The sequence below is a fragment of the Pseudorca crassidens genome, chromosome 15 (genome assembly GCF_039906515.1).
Source record: "Pseudorca crassidens isolate mPseCra1 chromosome 15, mPseCra1.hap1, whole genome shotgun sequence".
NCBI lineage: Eukaryota > Metazoa > Chordata > Mammalia > Artiodactyla > Delphinidae > Pseudorca > Pseudorca crassidens.
The window spans coordinates 63,727,893-63,740,205 of NC_090310.1; the positions used below are offsets into that span (position 1 = coordinate 63,727,893).

The window sequence follows — 12,313 nt, forward strand, 5'->3', positions numbered from 1 at the left end:
TTCTTAATACCCACAGGTCCAAGAACCCAAGATGCATTCACTCTGGAGGCTCCTGGTCCTCCTCAGCTCACTGGCCTTGCCCTTGGCACTCCATAAGCAGCACTGGCCTGGCCTGGCCAAGACCCACAGAGACAGCAAATCGGGTCTGGCGAGAAGTAAGCTAAGCCCATGTTCTGCCCACTGTCACAGGGAGGGTAGGGAAAGCATTAACTTGACCCCACCACTGACTTGCTAGATGACCTGGAATTGGTCACTTACCCTCTTCTCTTCCTTTTCTCTTAGACCTGAAGTACACAAAATTGAGTTTGAGTTGATCATACGCCTATTCCTAGCACATCGTCATTATCATGAACCATGGCAAGACCCCTCTTGTGTTTTATTTTATGTTATTTTCCTCTCGACCTCTTACTCTCACGCCCATTCCCCTCTTCCTTGGCAGGCATTGCAGCTTGTTTAATATAGGTGTTGGCTTTTTTGGGGTGGTGCTGCGCAGCGTGTGGGATCTTAGTTCCCTGACCAAGAATTGAAGTCGGGCCCCCGCAGTGAAAGCACAGAGTCCTAACCACTGGAAAGCCAGGAAATTCCCTAATATATGTGTTTTTAAATGCCCATATCCTTGTAAAACATACAGTGTTTTGATTTACATAAATGGTAAAGCTATATAGATTTCTTTTTTTTTTTTTTTTTTTTTTACTGTTTTCACTGGACACCGTGCTGTTGACATCTGTTGCTTCAGACTTGTACAGAAAAGTCCATGAAATACATCCACTTCATCATCACTTGGCCATTTCCCTAGGGATGAACACTTGCGTTGTCTCTAACTTCCCACTATTATAAACTACACAGCAATGAACATTCTCACGTGTCCTTCTTAGAACCTACGGGAGAATTTCCCTGGGATATACCCCGAAGGGAGATGGCTGGGCTCTAAGGCAGGTGCAAACTGAATTTAACTAAAGACTGCCGGATTGCTTTCTAGGATGGCTGTGCAGGTCTACGCCCATTCCAATAACAAACAAGCATACCTGTATCCCTTGTTTCCCAACACTGGAGAGAATCCACTGGTATCAGCCTCCTTGGGCTGCCACAGCAAGATACCACAGACCAGGTGGCTTGAACAACAGACATTTATTTTCTCACAGCTCTGGAGGCTGGAAGTTCAAGATCAAGTTGCCCACAGGGTTGGTTTCTGGTGAAACCTCTCTTCCTGGCTTGTAGATGGCCACATTCTCACTGTGTCCTCACAGGGTCTTTCCTCTGTGTGTGTACAGAGGGTGAGCGAGCACGTTCTGGTGTCTCTTCCTCTTCTTATAAGGACGCCAGTTCCATCGGATTAAGGCCCCACCCTTATGACCTGATTCAACGTTAACTCCTCCCTCAAGGCCCCATCTCCAAATACAGTCACATTGGAGATTAAGGCTTCACTATATTGATTTGGGGTGGGGGGAGCACAATTCAGTACATAACAGCATCCTTCTAATTGTTTGCCAGTCTGATGTGTGTTTGAGTGATATCTAATTGTTTTAGCTTGATTAGTGAGATTAGTTTGATTAGTGAGAAGTTTGAGCAACACGTCTTAATTCTGTTAGCCATTTTGACTTCTTTGAATTCCCTGTTCTTATCTTTTGCCCATTTTTCTATTTGCTTTCCAATTTTTTTAATCCTCTTTGATTTGAGAAGATGTTAATTTATTCTTGACATTAGTCCCTTGTCAGGTCTAAGCATTGGTAACATCTCTCCCAAACTGTCACCTATTAACTTTGCTTGTAGACACTTCATTGAACAGGAATATTTTCAAACTCATCAACATTTCATCTTATGGTTTATATTTGATGAGTCTTAAGCCCTTGTCTCCAGCCTGTTTTTCTAACAGCTTTACAGTTTCACTTTTCACATATAGGATTTTAATCCATTTGGAGGCTATCTTTATATATGTTTACATCTGTAAATTAGAGATTCAGCTTCACTTCTCTCCTTATGAGTCCATTCAACCCACCTACTAAATGGTCAGCTTTCCAAACACATGGATTCCCTTTTGAGTTCTGTGTTCTGTGTCTGTGTAACTGTTTCTGTACCCAAAACATAATATTTTAAATACTACATCTTTGTAAAATGCCATTTTATCTGATAGAACTTACTTCTTCCAAATGAATCTTAGACTGTGTTGAGTTCCTTAAAAAAGAGAAAAAATCTTCTGGAAATTTAATTAGGGTTTCACTGAATTTGTTTATTAATTTAATGACAATTGACATTTTTGCAGTATTATGTTAGGCAATTACAGAAGTAATATATCTTTCAATTTATTCAGATTATATTTTAGATCCCTTAATAGAATTTTAAATTTATATAAATGTCTTAAGTATGTTTTGTTAAATTGATTCCTAGAGAATTTATGGGTTTTGTTGCCACAGTAAATATTGCCTAATTTTCTATTATATTTTCTAGTTGGTATTGCTGGTACAGATGAGAGGAAAGCTGTTGATTTTTAAAAATTAATCTGCTATCCAAAAGTCTTACTGACCGCTTATTGTCTTATTTATTCTGTTCAATTTTCTATCTAGAGGATTATATCATCTGCAAATAGTGACAGTCTTATCTTTTCTCTTCTAAACCTTATACTTCTTGTGCCTTTTTCTTATCTTGCACTATAGCCAAGGCCTCCTATAGGAATGGGAATATATCTAGAATTCTCCACTTAGTATATTTCTGTAGGTTTTTGGGATATAGTTTTTATCATGTTAAGAAAGTCCCCTTATATTTCTAGTTTCCTAAATTTTTCTTAATCATAAATATTGGTCCTTAACAAATGTTTTTCTGCATCTAAAAATTAATCCATCTTTTTCTTCTACTCTGTTAATGTGATAAACTGTATTAATAGATTTTCTTATGTTGAACCCATCCTAGCATTTCTGGAATAAATATGATATTTTTATAACATACTATAATTATCTATTTATAATCTGCTATTATTATATTATTTTTATAATGTACTTTATTATTTTTATCATGTATTATTTTTATAATATACATTAACGTATTTATAATGTATCAAACTAAAATTTATATTTTATAATGTAATATGATATTTTTATAATGTACTATTAGCTATTAGATTTGTTAGCTAGTAATTTATTTAGGATCTTAGCAAATTTTTCATACATAAAATTGATGTGTAATATCTTTTCCTTGTACTATTCTTGAAGCAAGTTGTACTAGCCTCATAAAATGAATTTTGCATCTTCTTTTTCTGTTTTCTTTCACAATTATCTTTTCATAAAGTTGGGTAAAAGTCTTCCATAAAACCATCTAGATCAAAACTTTTGGGGAATGAGATCACCTGTTTCTTTTTCTTTTTTTTTTTTTTTTGCGGTACGCGTGCCTCTCCCGTTGCGGAGCACAGGCTCCGGACACGCAGGCTCAGCGGCCATGGCTCACGGGCCTAGCCGCTCCGCAGTATGTGGGATCCTCCCTGACCGGGGCACGAACCCGTGTCCCCTGCATCGGCAGGCGGACTCTCAACCACTGCGCCACCAGGGAAGCCCTGTTTCTATTTCTTAATGGTTTTAAGTTATCGATGTTTCCCATTTCCCCTCATCATGACTTGGCATTTTATGGTTTGCCATAAATGTATGCATTGCATTTAGGTTATCAAATATATTCACATGTGGTTGTGGCTCCAGGTATCCTCATCTGTACAATAGGTGCAGTTAGAAAGCTGTTTCATTGGGCTGCTTTTGAGACTTAAATGAAGGCAAGTATGTGCAAAGTGTTTTTCAACTGTGAAAATGTTTATCTCTACAACCACTTCTCACGTATCTGTTAGGGTGTTACAGAAAACTCAAGTCAATCTGGTTTAAACAATAAAAAAAAAGTATTTCACACAACTGAAAGTCATAGGTAGGGCAAGCTCCAGGTTTGGTTCAATCAGCAGCTCAAAGCTGCCAACCAGAACTGAATTTCATCCTTTTTTAGCTCTGTTATCGTCATGGTTTCATCCGCAGGGTTTGGTTCACAGTGTGATAGGAAAATGGTGGCCAGTGGCCATTGGAGCTATAGGCTGTCTTGTTCCTTTCCAGTAGGAGAAAGAGAAAGAAACCTTCCCCTCAAACATGAAGCATAGGGTCTGTTTAGTCTGATAGAACCAACTTGGATCATATGCGAACTTTGTACCTGTAAGAGTCACCATGCAATGATAATCAACAGCCTCATCTGGACCAGGAATTGAAAAGAGTGTCTGAATCAAAAGAGGGGTCAGGGCTTCCCTGGTGGCGCAGTGGTTAAGAGTCCGCCTGCCGATGCAGGGGACGTGGGTTCGGGCCCCGGTCCGGGAGGATCCCACATGCCGCGGAGCGGCTGCGCCCGTGAGCCATGGCCGCTGAACCTGCGTGTCTGGAGCCTGTGCTCCGCAACGGGAGAGGCCACAACAGTGAGAGGCCCGCGTACCGCAAAAAAAAAAAAAAAAAAAAGAGGGGTCAGATGGGAAGAATAGGACGAATGGGTGGATGGGAGAGTGGGTGGATAAGAGGATGGATGGGAGGATGTATGGATGAGTGGATGGATTGATGGATGGATATTGGATAGATAGATGGAGAATAGATGGGAGGATGGATGGATGGATGGATGGATACTGGACTGACAACTACTAGTGTCTGCTGCTCACAAATTCCCAAGTGCTACTATCATCATTAACCAAGAACTACTAAGAGTTCTAGGCATACCTATAGTTTCACTCCATCCTTGAAACTATTTCTTTACTGTATGTTCTCCTACTAGATAGAAAAATGGTTTGTGTGTTTAGTGCCCAGTACTGAGCCTGATACCCAGTAGATGCACAGTAAATATCCTTTGGCTAAATGTCTCAATATTCCTAGTAAGTATCCTATGAGATGGGTATTATTACTGCCCTATTACACAGATGAGGAAATCAAGACTCAGGGAGGTAGCAGAGCTAGGATTTGAATCTATGACTATGACTATGACTAGATCTATGACTCCAGAGACATTTTCTTTCTTTTTTTTAAATTTTATTTATTTATTTTTGGCTGCATTGGGTCTTTGTTGCGTGTGCAGGCTTTCTCTAGTTGTGGCGAGCCGGGGCTACTCTTTGTCCCAGTGCGCGAGCTTCTCATTGCGGCAGCTTCCCCTGTTGCGGAGCACGGGCTCTGGGTGCACGGGCTTCAGTACTTGTGGCACACAGGCCTAGCTGCTCGGAGGCATGTGGGATCTTCCTGGACCGGGGCTCGAACCCGTGTCCCCTGCATTGGTGGGCGGACTCCCAACCACTGCGCCACCAGGGAAGCCCCAGAGACACTTTCTGCAGCAGAAACATGGGGTGCTGAAAGGGGGTCTGGGGGCTGGCCCTGGAGGATACTGGTGAGGTGTGACAATGGCTTCTGTGGCTCTGCAGTAATACATAGTTCTCAGTGTGGGGCCTGAACACCTAGAGGGTTGAGTCAGTGCAATAAATGTGTCTTGAGGTGAGCTCTGAGGTTTGTCAGAACTGGGCCCCCAACCTGGGCAGCTGGGGTCTAGGGTCCAGAGAGCTAGGACTTCACGCAGGTCAATAGCTTTTCAAATTTCCCTCCTTTTTGGAATTCATTCTTTTCCACTGGTAGCTCCACCCAGCCTTGCAGTTTATTCCGAGCATGGTGGGGGAGGATATCCATTTATTCTTTCCTTATTTGCCCACCTCTTTTTCTCTTCAACCAACATTTACTGTGATCTAGATCCCGTACGTTAGGCTCTGTGTTCCACGTTCAGAGATGCGGCACTGGGCAAATTTCAACCATAATATCTCTCTTTAGCAGCTGTTGCCTGCCAGACCCTCTGCAGGTGTGTCACACCGGCACTGCAAAGCATCATTTCACGGATGAAGAATGTGGATCTCAGTGTTGGGGGCAGGGGGATGACACACCAATCACTCAGCAAGAGGCCGGTGTGCCAGCCTGCAACCTGGGCCTCCTGGCTCCAAACCCCCCACCTTTGCCAGGACATCGTGCAATGTCACTGGTCCCATATCCATTTCCAGTTATTGTGCAGGGCCTCACGAAGCGCAATACAGAGTGCCGAATCCAGAACATCCGCTTCCTGGACAGTCTGAATGCCTCCAGGCAGACGGCCTCGGGGATGGTGGGCTGGCTAATTGGCAGCATGAACCTTCAGCAGCATCAAGAAGGCAGGTGAGATCTTGAACCCCGTCACTGGCCCTGGGACTCCTGATAAAGCTCTAAGAGGGCAGAGCTTGAGGGCATGGCAGTACGAGGCCTGTGAAGAGGAAAGGAGGGAAGATTGGAAGGAGATGTCACACCCAACACAAGGATGAGTAGGGGGCCCAGCACAAGGGGTCACTGGGAGAGGCAGCACAGCAGAATAATTAAAGGTGAAGGTTTGGGAGCAAAAGTTTCTGCATTTAAATCCTGACTCTGGGGCTTCCCTGGTGGCGCAGTGGTTGAGAGTCCGCCTACCGATGCAGGGGACACGGATTCGTGCCCCGGTCCAGGAGGATCCCACATGCCGCGGAGCGGCTGGGCCCGTGAGCCATGGCCGCTGAGCCTGCGTGTCCGGAGCCTGTGCTCCGCAACGGGAGAGGCCACAGCAGTGAGAGGCCCGCGTACCGCAAAAAATATAAAATAAATAATAAATAAATCCTGACTCTGCCACCAAATTTGGGGAAATTGCTGGGCCACTCTGGTCTCATCTATAAAATGGGTGCCCAGAGCACAGCCTGGATAAACAACTGGGGTGCCAAAGGAACCCAGGACTAGAGTCTGACATTTGAACCCCACTCTTGCTTGAAAGCTGGGTGACTCTGGGCAAGGCATTTGAGCTCCCTGAGCTCCAGCCTTGAGTCCTCCTCAATGAAATGGGCGTAATTATCCCTGCGTCCTGGAGTTGTTAGGAGCTTTCCCTGTGGCACATAATGGATGCGTAGCCATTGGTATAATTAGCCTCGCAGAACTGGGCCTGTCCTCCACCTCCATCTTCCCCCCTTCCTCTCAGTGGATGCAGGCCTCCCCAGCTGCCTGGTCTCAAAGCTGCTCAAATGTAACACCATGATCCCAGCCTGCTGTGCCCTTGACCTACCTTCTCTCCGATTTGAATCCCTCATTCCCTCCCTTTTAATGAGCGCCAGTACTCACCAGCAGGGTTTCCCTTGCTGTGTGCAGTCACAATCACTTCCCTTCATTCATTCCTTTAACAATTGTTACAGTTATTCATTGAGCACCTACTGTGTACCAGCACCTGGGCTGGGTACTGGGAATACAGCTCTACACAGACCTACAGTCCCTGCCCTTTTGGATCTTACATCCTAGTTAGTGAGATAGGACACAAAAGTAAATAACTAATTTCAGATGGAGGGATATAACATGAAGACAAATTTAGCCAGGTCAGGGGTGAGAGTGATAGGGCTGATCGAGGGACCTTCCTATCCCTTAAGTAGAAATATGAATGAAGAGAAGGAGGTGAGTGACATGAGGTCATGGGGGCACAGTGAGTGCAAAGGCCCTGAGGTAGGAAGGAGATTGATGCATTTGAGGAGGAGGAAAAGTCCTGTGTGGCTGGGTGAGCAAGGGGAGGGTGGTAGGAGATGGGGCTGCAGAGGCAGGTGAGGCCAGACCCTGCAGATCTGAGGGGCTGTGATGCGGAGTTCAGATTTTATTGCAAGAGCAGTGAGAAACCAGTGGAGAACACTGAGTGATAGGGGAGTGTTAAGGCCCCTCTGGCTGCCACATGGAGATGGTTTGTGGAGAGGCCAAGATCGTAGCCTGGAGCCCAGAGAGAAACTAGAGCATCTCCAGGCAAGAAGTGATGGTGACCTGGACCAGACGAAAGCAACAGAGTAACGGGAAGTGGCCCATTTCAGGATATATTTTGCAAGCAGAGCCAACATGATTTACTAATGAGTGGAATGTGGCGGTGAGGGATGGAGAGAAGTTGAAGACAGCTCCCACGGTTTGGGTCTGGGCCCCTGGGAAGGTGGTGGGGCTATCCACTGAGAGCGGGAGGCTGGCTCTGAGAACGGGCCCAGGGGCTGGGTCTGCAGTTGGCTATGGGTTTCACAAATCAGTTGTGTGGAGCTGTTCGGGGGCGCTCAGGGACAGCTTGTAACCCCAGGGCTCCTGCAGGGAGCTCTTGCCCTCAGAGCATCTGTAAAAGATCTGACTCCAAATCCGACTGCTAGGAGACAGGCCAGCCTTGTCTGTAACGCCCAAGGCCTTGAGGTCTGAGACCCTTCACCCTTGCAGGGGTCTTTGCTCTTTCCTTGTGCAGCGCCAACGTCACCAACATTCAGCTGGACTATGGTGGGATCCGGATGTCTTTCCATAAGGAGTCGTTCTTGGCAAACATCTCACTTGAATTTGACATTGACTCAAGGCTGTAAGTCATACAGAAGCGGGGCCTGAAGGGCACTGTTCCTCTTCACTGGGAACCTGGGAGTGGGGGGAGGGGGCCGGATTTGGGGAACCCAGATCTTTCTGCTGCAAACTGGTTTCAATTCCTGGTTTCCGAACTCACTTGCTGTGTGACCTTGGGCAAGTCACTTCACATCTCTGAGCCTTGGTTTCTTCAGCTGAAATATGGATGGTGATCACTGGTCAGTGGAGGCAGGTCATATGCTCATTTAAACCTATGTAAGTTCCCTACAACGATTTTTAAAAAGAGAAACAGGGGGCTTCCCTGGTGGCGCAGTGGTTGAGGGTCCGCCTGCCGATGCAGGGGACACGGGTTCGTGCCCCGGTCCGGGAAGATCCCATATGCCGCGGAGCGGCTGGGCCCGTGAGCCATGGCTGCTGAGCCTGCGCGTCCGGAGCCTGTGCTCCGCAACGGAAGAGGTCACGGCAGTGAGAGGCCCGCGTAACAAAAAAAAAAAAAAAAGAGAGAGAGATATAGAGTTTAATGATCGCATCACCCTTCCCTCCTCTGGTTTAGACTACCCTTTAACATCTACTGCCTCTGGGAGGGCTCTACTAAATTGTAAAGATTTTTAGAATAAGATTAACTCTCAATTTTTGAATTTCCGAAGGCCCCCTAATCTGGTCTATTTAAAGGATTTTCAGAAGGCACTCTGGCTAGTAATGTTTTTCTCCTTAATCGCTGACCACAGAATTTAACATCCAGGCAACGTGGAGCCCCACTGTGCTGATGTCTTGAAAGAGACACTCTCCGTGTTGGCTGCTTCCTCCTCCTTCTATTCTTTCTCTGTCTCCTGCCTCTCCCCCCTCCTCCTCTCTCTCGTCCCCAGGCCCTTCAATAACCAGATCATAAAGACACACGCACGCATGAACCTCGCTGTGGCGTTCTGGCTGGAGAAGGATGAGTTTGGCCGGAGGGATCTGGTGATAGGCAACTGCCGCGTGGAGCCCAGCAGCATCCGCATGACTGTCCTCGATGAGTAAGATCCCAGCCGCCCCTCCCCAGGGCTGGGCCCCTTCCTGACTGGCCCTGGCTGCAGCCACAGGTCTCCACTACCTCCTGGGTGAGCCCCAAAGAGATCTCACCCAGGATCTTCCCCAGGATCTGTTCCTCCTCCTGCATCCCCATCCCAGAGGTGACCCTGCCACCCTCCCAGAAGCTAGACTCCTCCTCCGCCTCACTCCCCACAGCCCATCTTCCACAGGTCCCATCAATGACCTCCTGGCAACCCTCACCTGCTCCCTTTCTCTCCATCCCCACAGCCACTGACTGGGCTCGTAGTCCACTTCCTGGACCACCGTGGGAGCCTCCTCCAACTTTCCCTGACTCAGACCTCACCGCTTTCACTCTGTTCTCCCCCTGCAGCAGAAATCACTTTCTAGCCCAGAAATCTAGCCACGTCAGCCAGCCCCTGCTCCAGACACTCCAATGGTTCTCCAGTGCCCTCTGGATGAAGAGCAAACTCCTGGATGTCACTCAAGGCCCTACTTGTCCTGTCCCCTACCCCACTCTGCAGCCCTTTGGCCTCAAGTCTCTCTGAAGAACCCCCTCCATCAGCATGCCATATATTTTCATACCACCGTGCCTTTGCACGCGCTGATCCTTATGCTTGGATGCCCCTCCTTCCTTCTTTAAAGCTCTTCCTCGTCACTCATTCATTCAACAAATATTTGCTGAGAACCTACTATGTGCTAGGCACAACATGCTTGATGCTAGGGATACAGTAGTGAACAAGATAGAAAAAAATAGACTTAAATAAAGATCTGTAGACTAGCTGACCAAGTGTGTCAACCCCAACAGACTGAGTACCTCAAGGGCAAGATTTGTGTCTGATCTCTCTCTGTAATTCCAGAATGCTGAAAGCAACTAGGTCATCAGTGGATATCCATTCATTTATTCATCAGACATTCACTGAATGCCTAGATCATGCCAGACATCCACGAAGAAAACTGTGGACTGTAGTTACTGACCTGGTTCTAATCTAATCAGCACTTAACTAGCTGTGTGACCTTGGGCAAGGCACATCACCTCTCTGAGCTGCGCCTTTGACTATTGCTTACAATGCTGCCTCTCACGTAGGGCTCTCTGAGGATTAAATGGCTGTGTGAGATGTTCTCCACACACAGCACCTGGCATTAGTATTGTCTGTATTTATCTGTTCTGTTCTGTATATCTATCTCTCTTTCTAGAGATATCCCACCAAAGATGAAACATCTTTTCCACAACCTCAGAAACAACCTGGAAAAAGTTATCCCACACCTGATAGAAAGTCAAGTAAGTTTCAGAAAAGTAGTTTCACCTTGGGCATTCTTGAGTCCGAGGGTCAGGGCATATATATTGGCATTTCAGCAAAGAATTGGGCTTTAGAACCTGAGAAATCTCAAATTAAGATGTTAAATTTTGCCATCTACTGCCTGTGTGTCCTTGGACAAGTGACTTAGCCTCCCTGAGCCTCAGTTTCCCCATCTGTAACATGGGAACCATCACAGTCCCCATTTCACAGAGAGCCACAAAGATTCAGGGGGGCAAAGCACGGAAGTGCTGTGCATAGCACCTGGTGGGTAGTTGGCGTTCAGTACAAGGGAGCCACATTTGCCATGATTCCTTGTGGAAATCCCGTGGCTTCCAGCCACAGCCCCTCCAGTTTTCTTAGCCCACTCCCTGGTCTGACCCTTCTCTCTGTGTTGGTGGCCCAGGAATGTCCTCTGATCGATGAAATCCTCAGGCAGCTGGATGTGAAACTGATGAAAAGCCTCATGGGTGAGTGAGCACCTGTGTCCCTCCGGGGCGAGGACTCAGGACGGGCAACTGGCCAGAAGAGGTGTCCCCGCTGCAGCTCTTATTGAGGCCTGCTGAGGGGTGTCTGCATGTGCTCTGAGGACACTCAGAGGTGACCATATGACCATGACCTTCACTATCCCCCGAGAGAGCTGGGACAGCAGAGGGCACCCCTACCAAGCTGGCTGTGCCCCGCCAATTCACCCAAACCTCCAGGTTACCAGAGCTTCTCCCAAGATCTCCACTCAATCCTTTAGGGAGCACTGCCCTCCCACACACCCAAGCCCTCCCCCATCCCAGTTGCAGATAAACAGATATAGTCCCTGCCTTCAGGGAGCTCACGGTGAGTGGAAGACACAAGAACTGAATAATTAGATATCATTTGAAGAGTTTTAATGTGAATGTTCCCGGCACCAGGCCTTGGTCAGCATGGATGGATGAGAGACCCCTTCGGTGTGGACCTGGGGGTCAGAGGGCAGACACCTGGTGACTGATTCTGCCTCTTCTCCTTACAGAACAGGCCATTGCTCATGAACTCAACCAACTTTGAGTCCAGCCAGCCTTCCACGAGCCAGACTTGAGCGCCCCCTAGCTGCCCACTGATAATCAGAAGGAGATTCCAGATTTGGAGGCTGCAAGTCGCCCTCAGAGTGGGGCTTCTGATGTGCCACTCTTACCACAGGCCCTGTGGACATCCTGTCCTCTTCCACAATAAATTCTAGCTCTGAAGGGTACAGAGGTCCTTCTGCCTGGGCCCTGAGGTTTGAGTTCCAAAAGTCAGACCTGACGAAGGTCCATCCTGAGACTTGGCTGATGGCTGATAAGGTCCATCCCAAACCCAGGATATGCCTGAGTTCGCTCGTCAGCCCAGAAATGCCAGAGAAAACACTCTTTCTTTTCCTGTAATTTGCAGCCAATAGCGCATCCATGGATGTGCTCATCAGTGTGGGAAGGGCCCTGTTGCGAGTTCCCATCCCCTTGTTCATTCAACCCATGTTTATTATTGAGCACCTAATATGTGCCCAGAACCTTGCTGGGCTCCAGGGGGGTGAAGAAGAACAGTGACAGAGTGGTAAAGTATAAACACTGGCACTAAACAGATCTGAGTTCAAATTTGATT

The 12,313-nt window shown here is 47.1% G+C and overlaps 1 protein-coding gene across 1 annotated transcript; it reads left to right on the forward strand.

Annotated features, from left to right (window-relative positions):
• The first annotated feature begins 31 nt into the window (after nucleotides 1–31).
• On the forward strand, nucleotides 32–11,743 carry BPIFA3 (BPI fold containing family A member 3). The gene is made up of 7 exons (XM_067705176.1): nucleotides 32–155; nucleotides 6,029–6,179; nucleotides 8,272–8,379; nucleotides 9,245–9,394; nucleotides 10,605–10,689; nucleotides 11,112–11,175; nucleotides 11,709–11,743. The coding sequence occupies exons 1-7, from the start codon at nucleotides 32–34 to the stop codon at nucleotides 11,741–11,743; spliced, it is 717 nt and encodes a 238-aa protein (XP_067561277.1).
• Nucleotides 11,744–12,313: the final 570 nt, after the last annotated feature.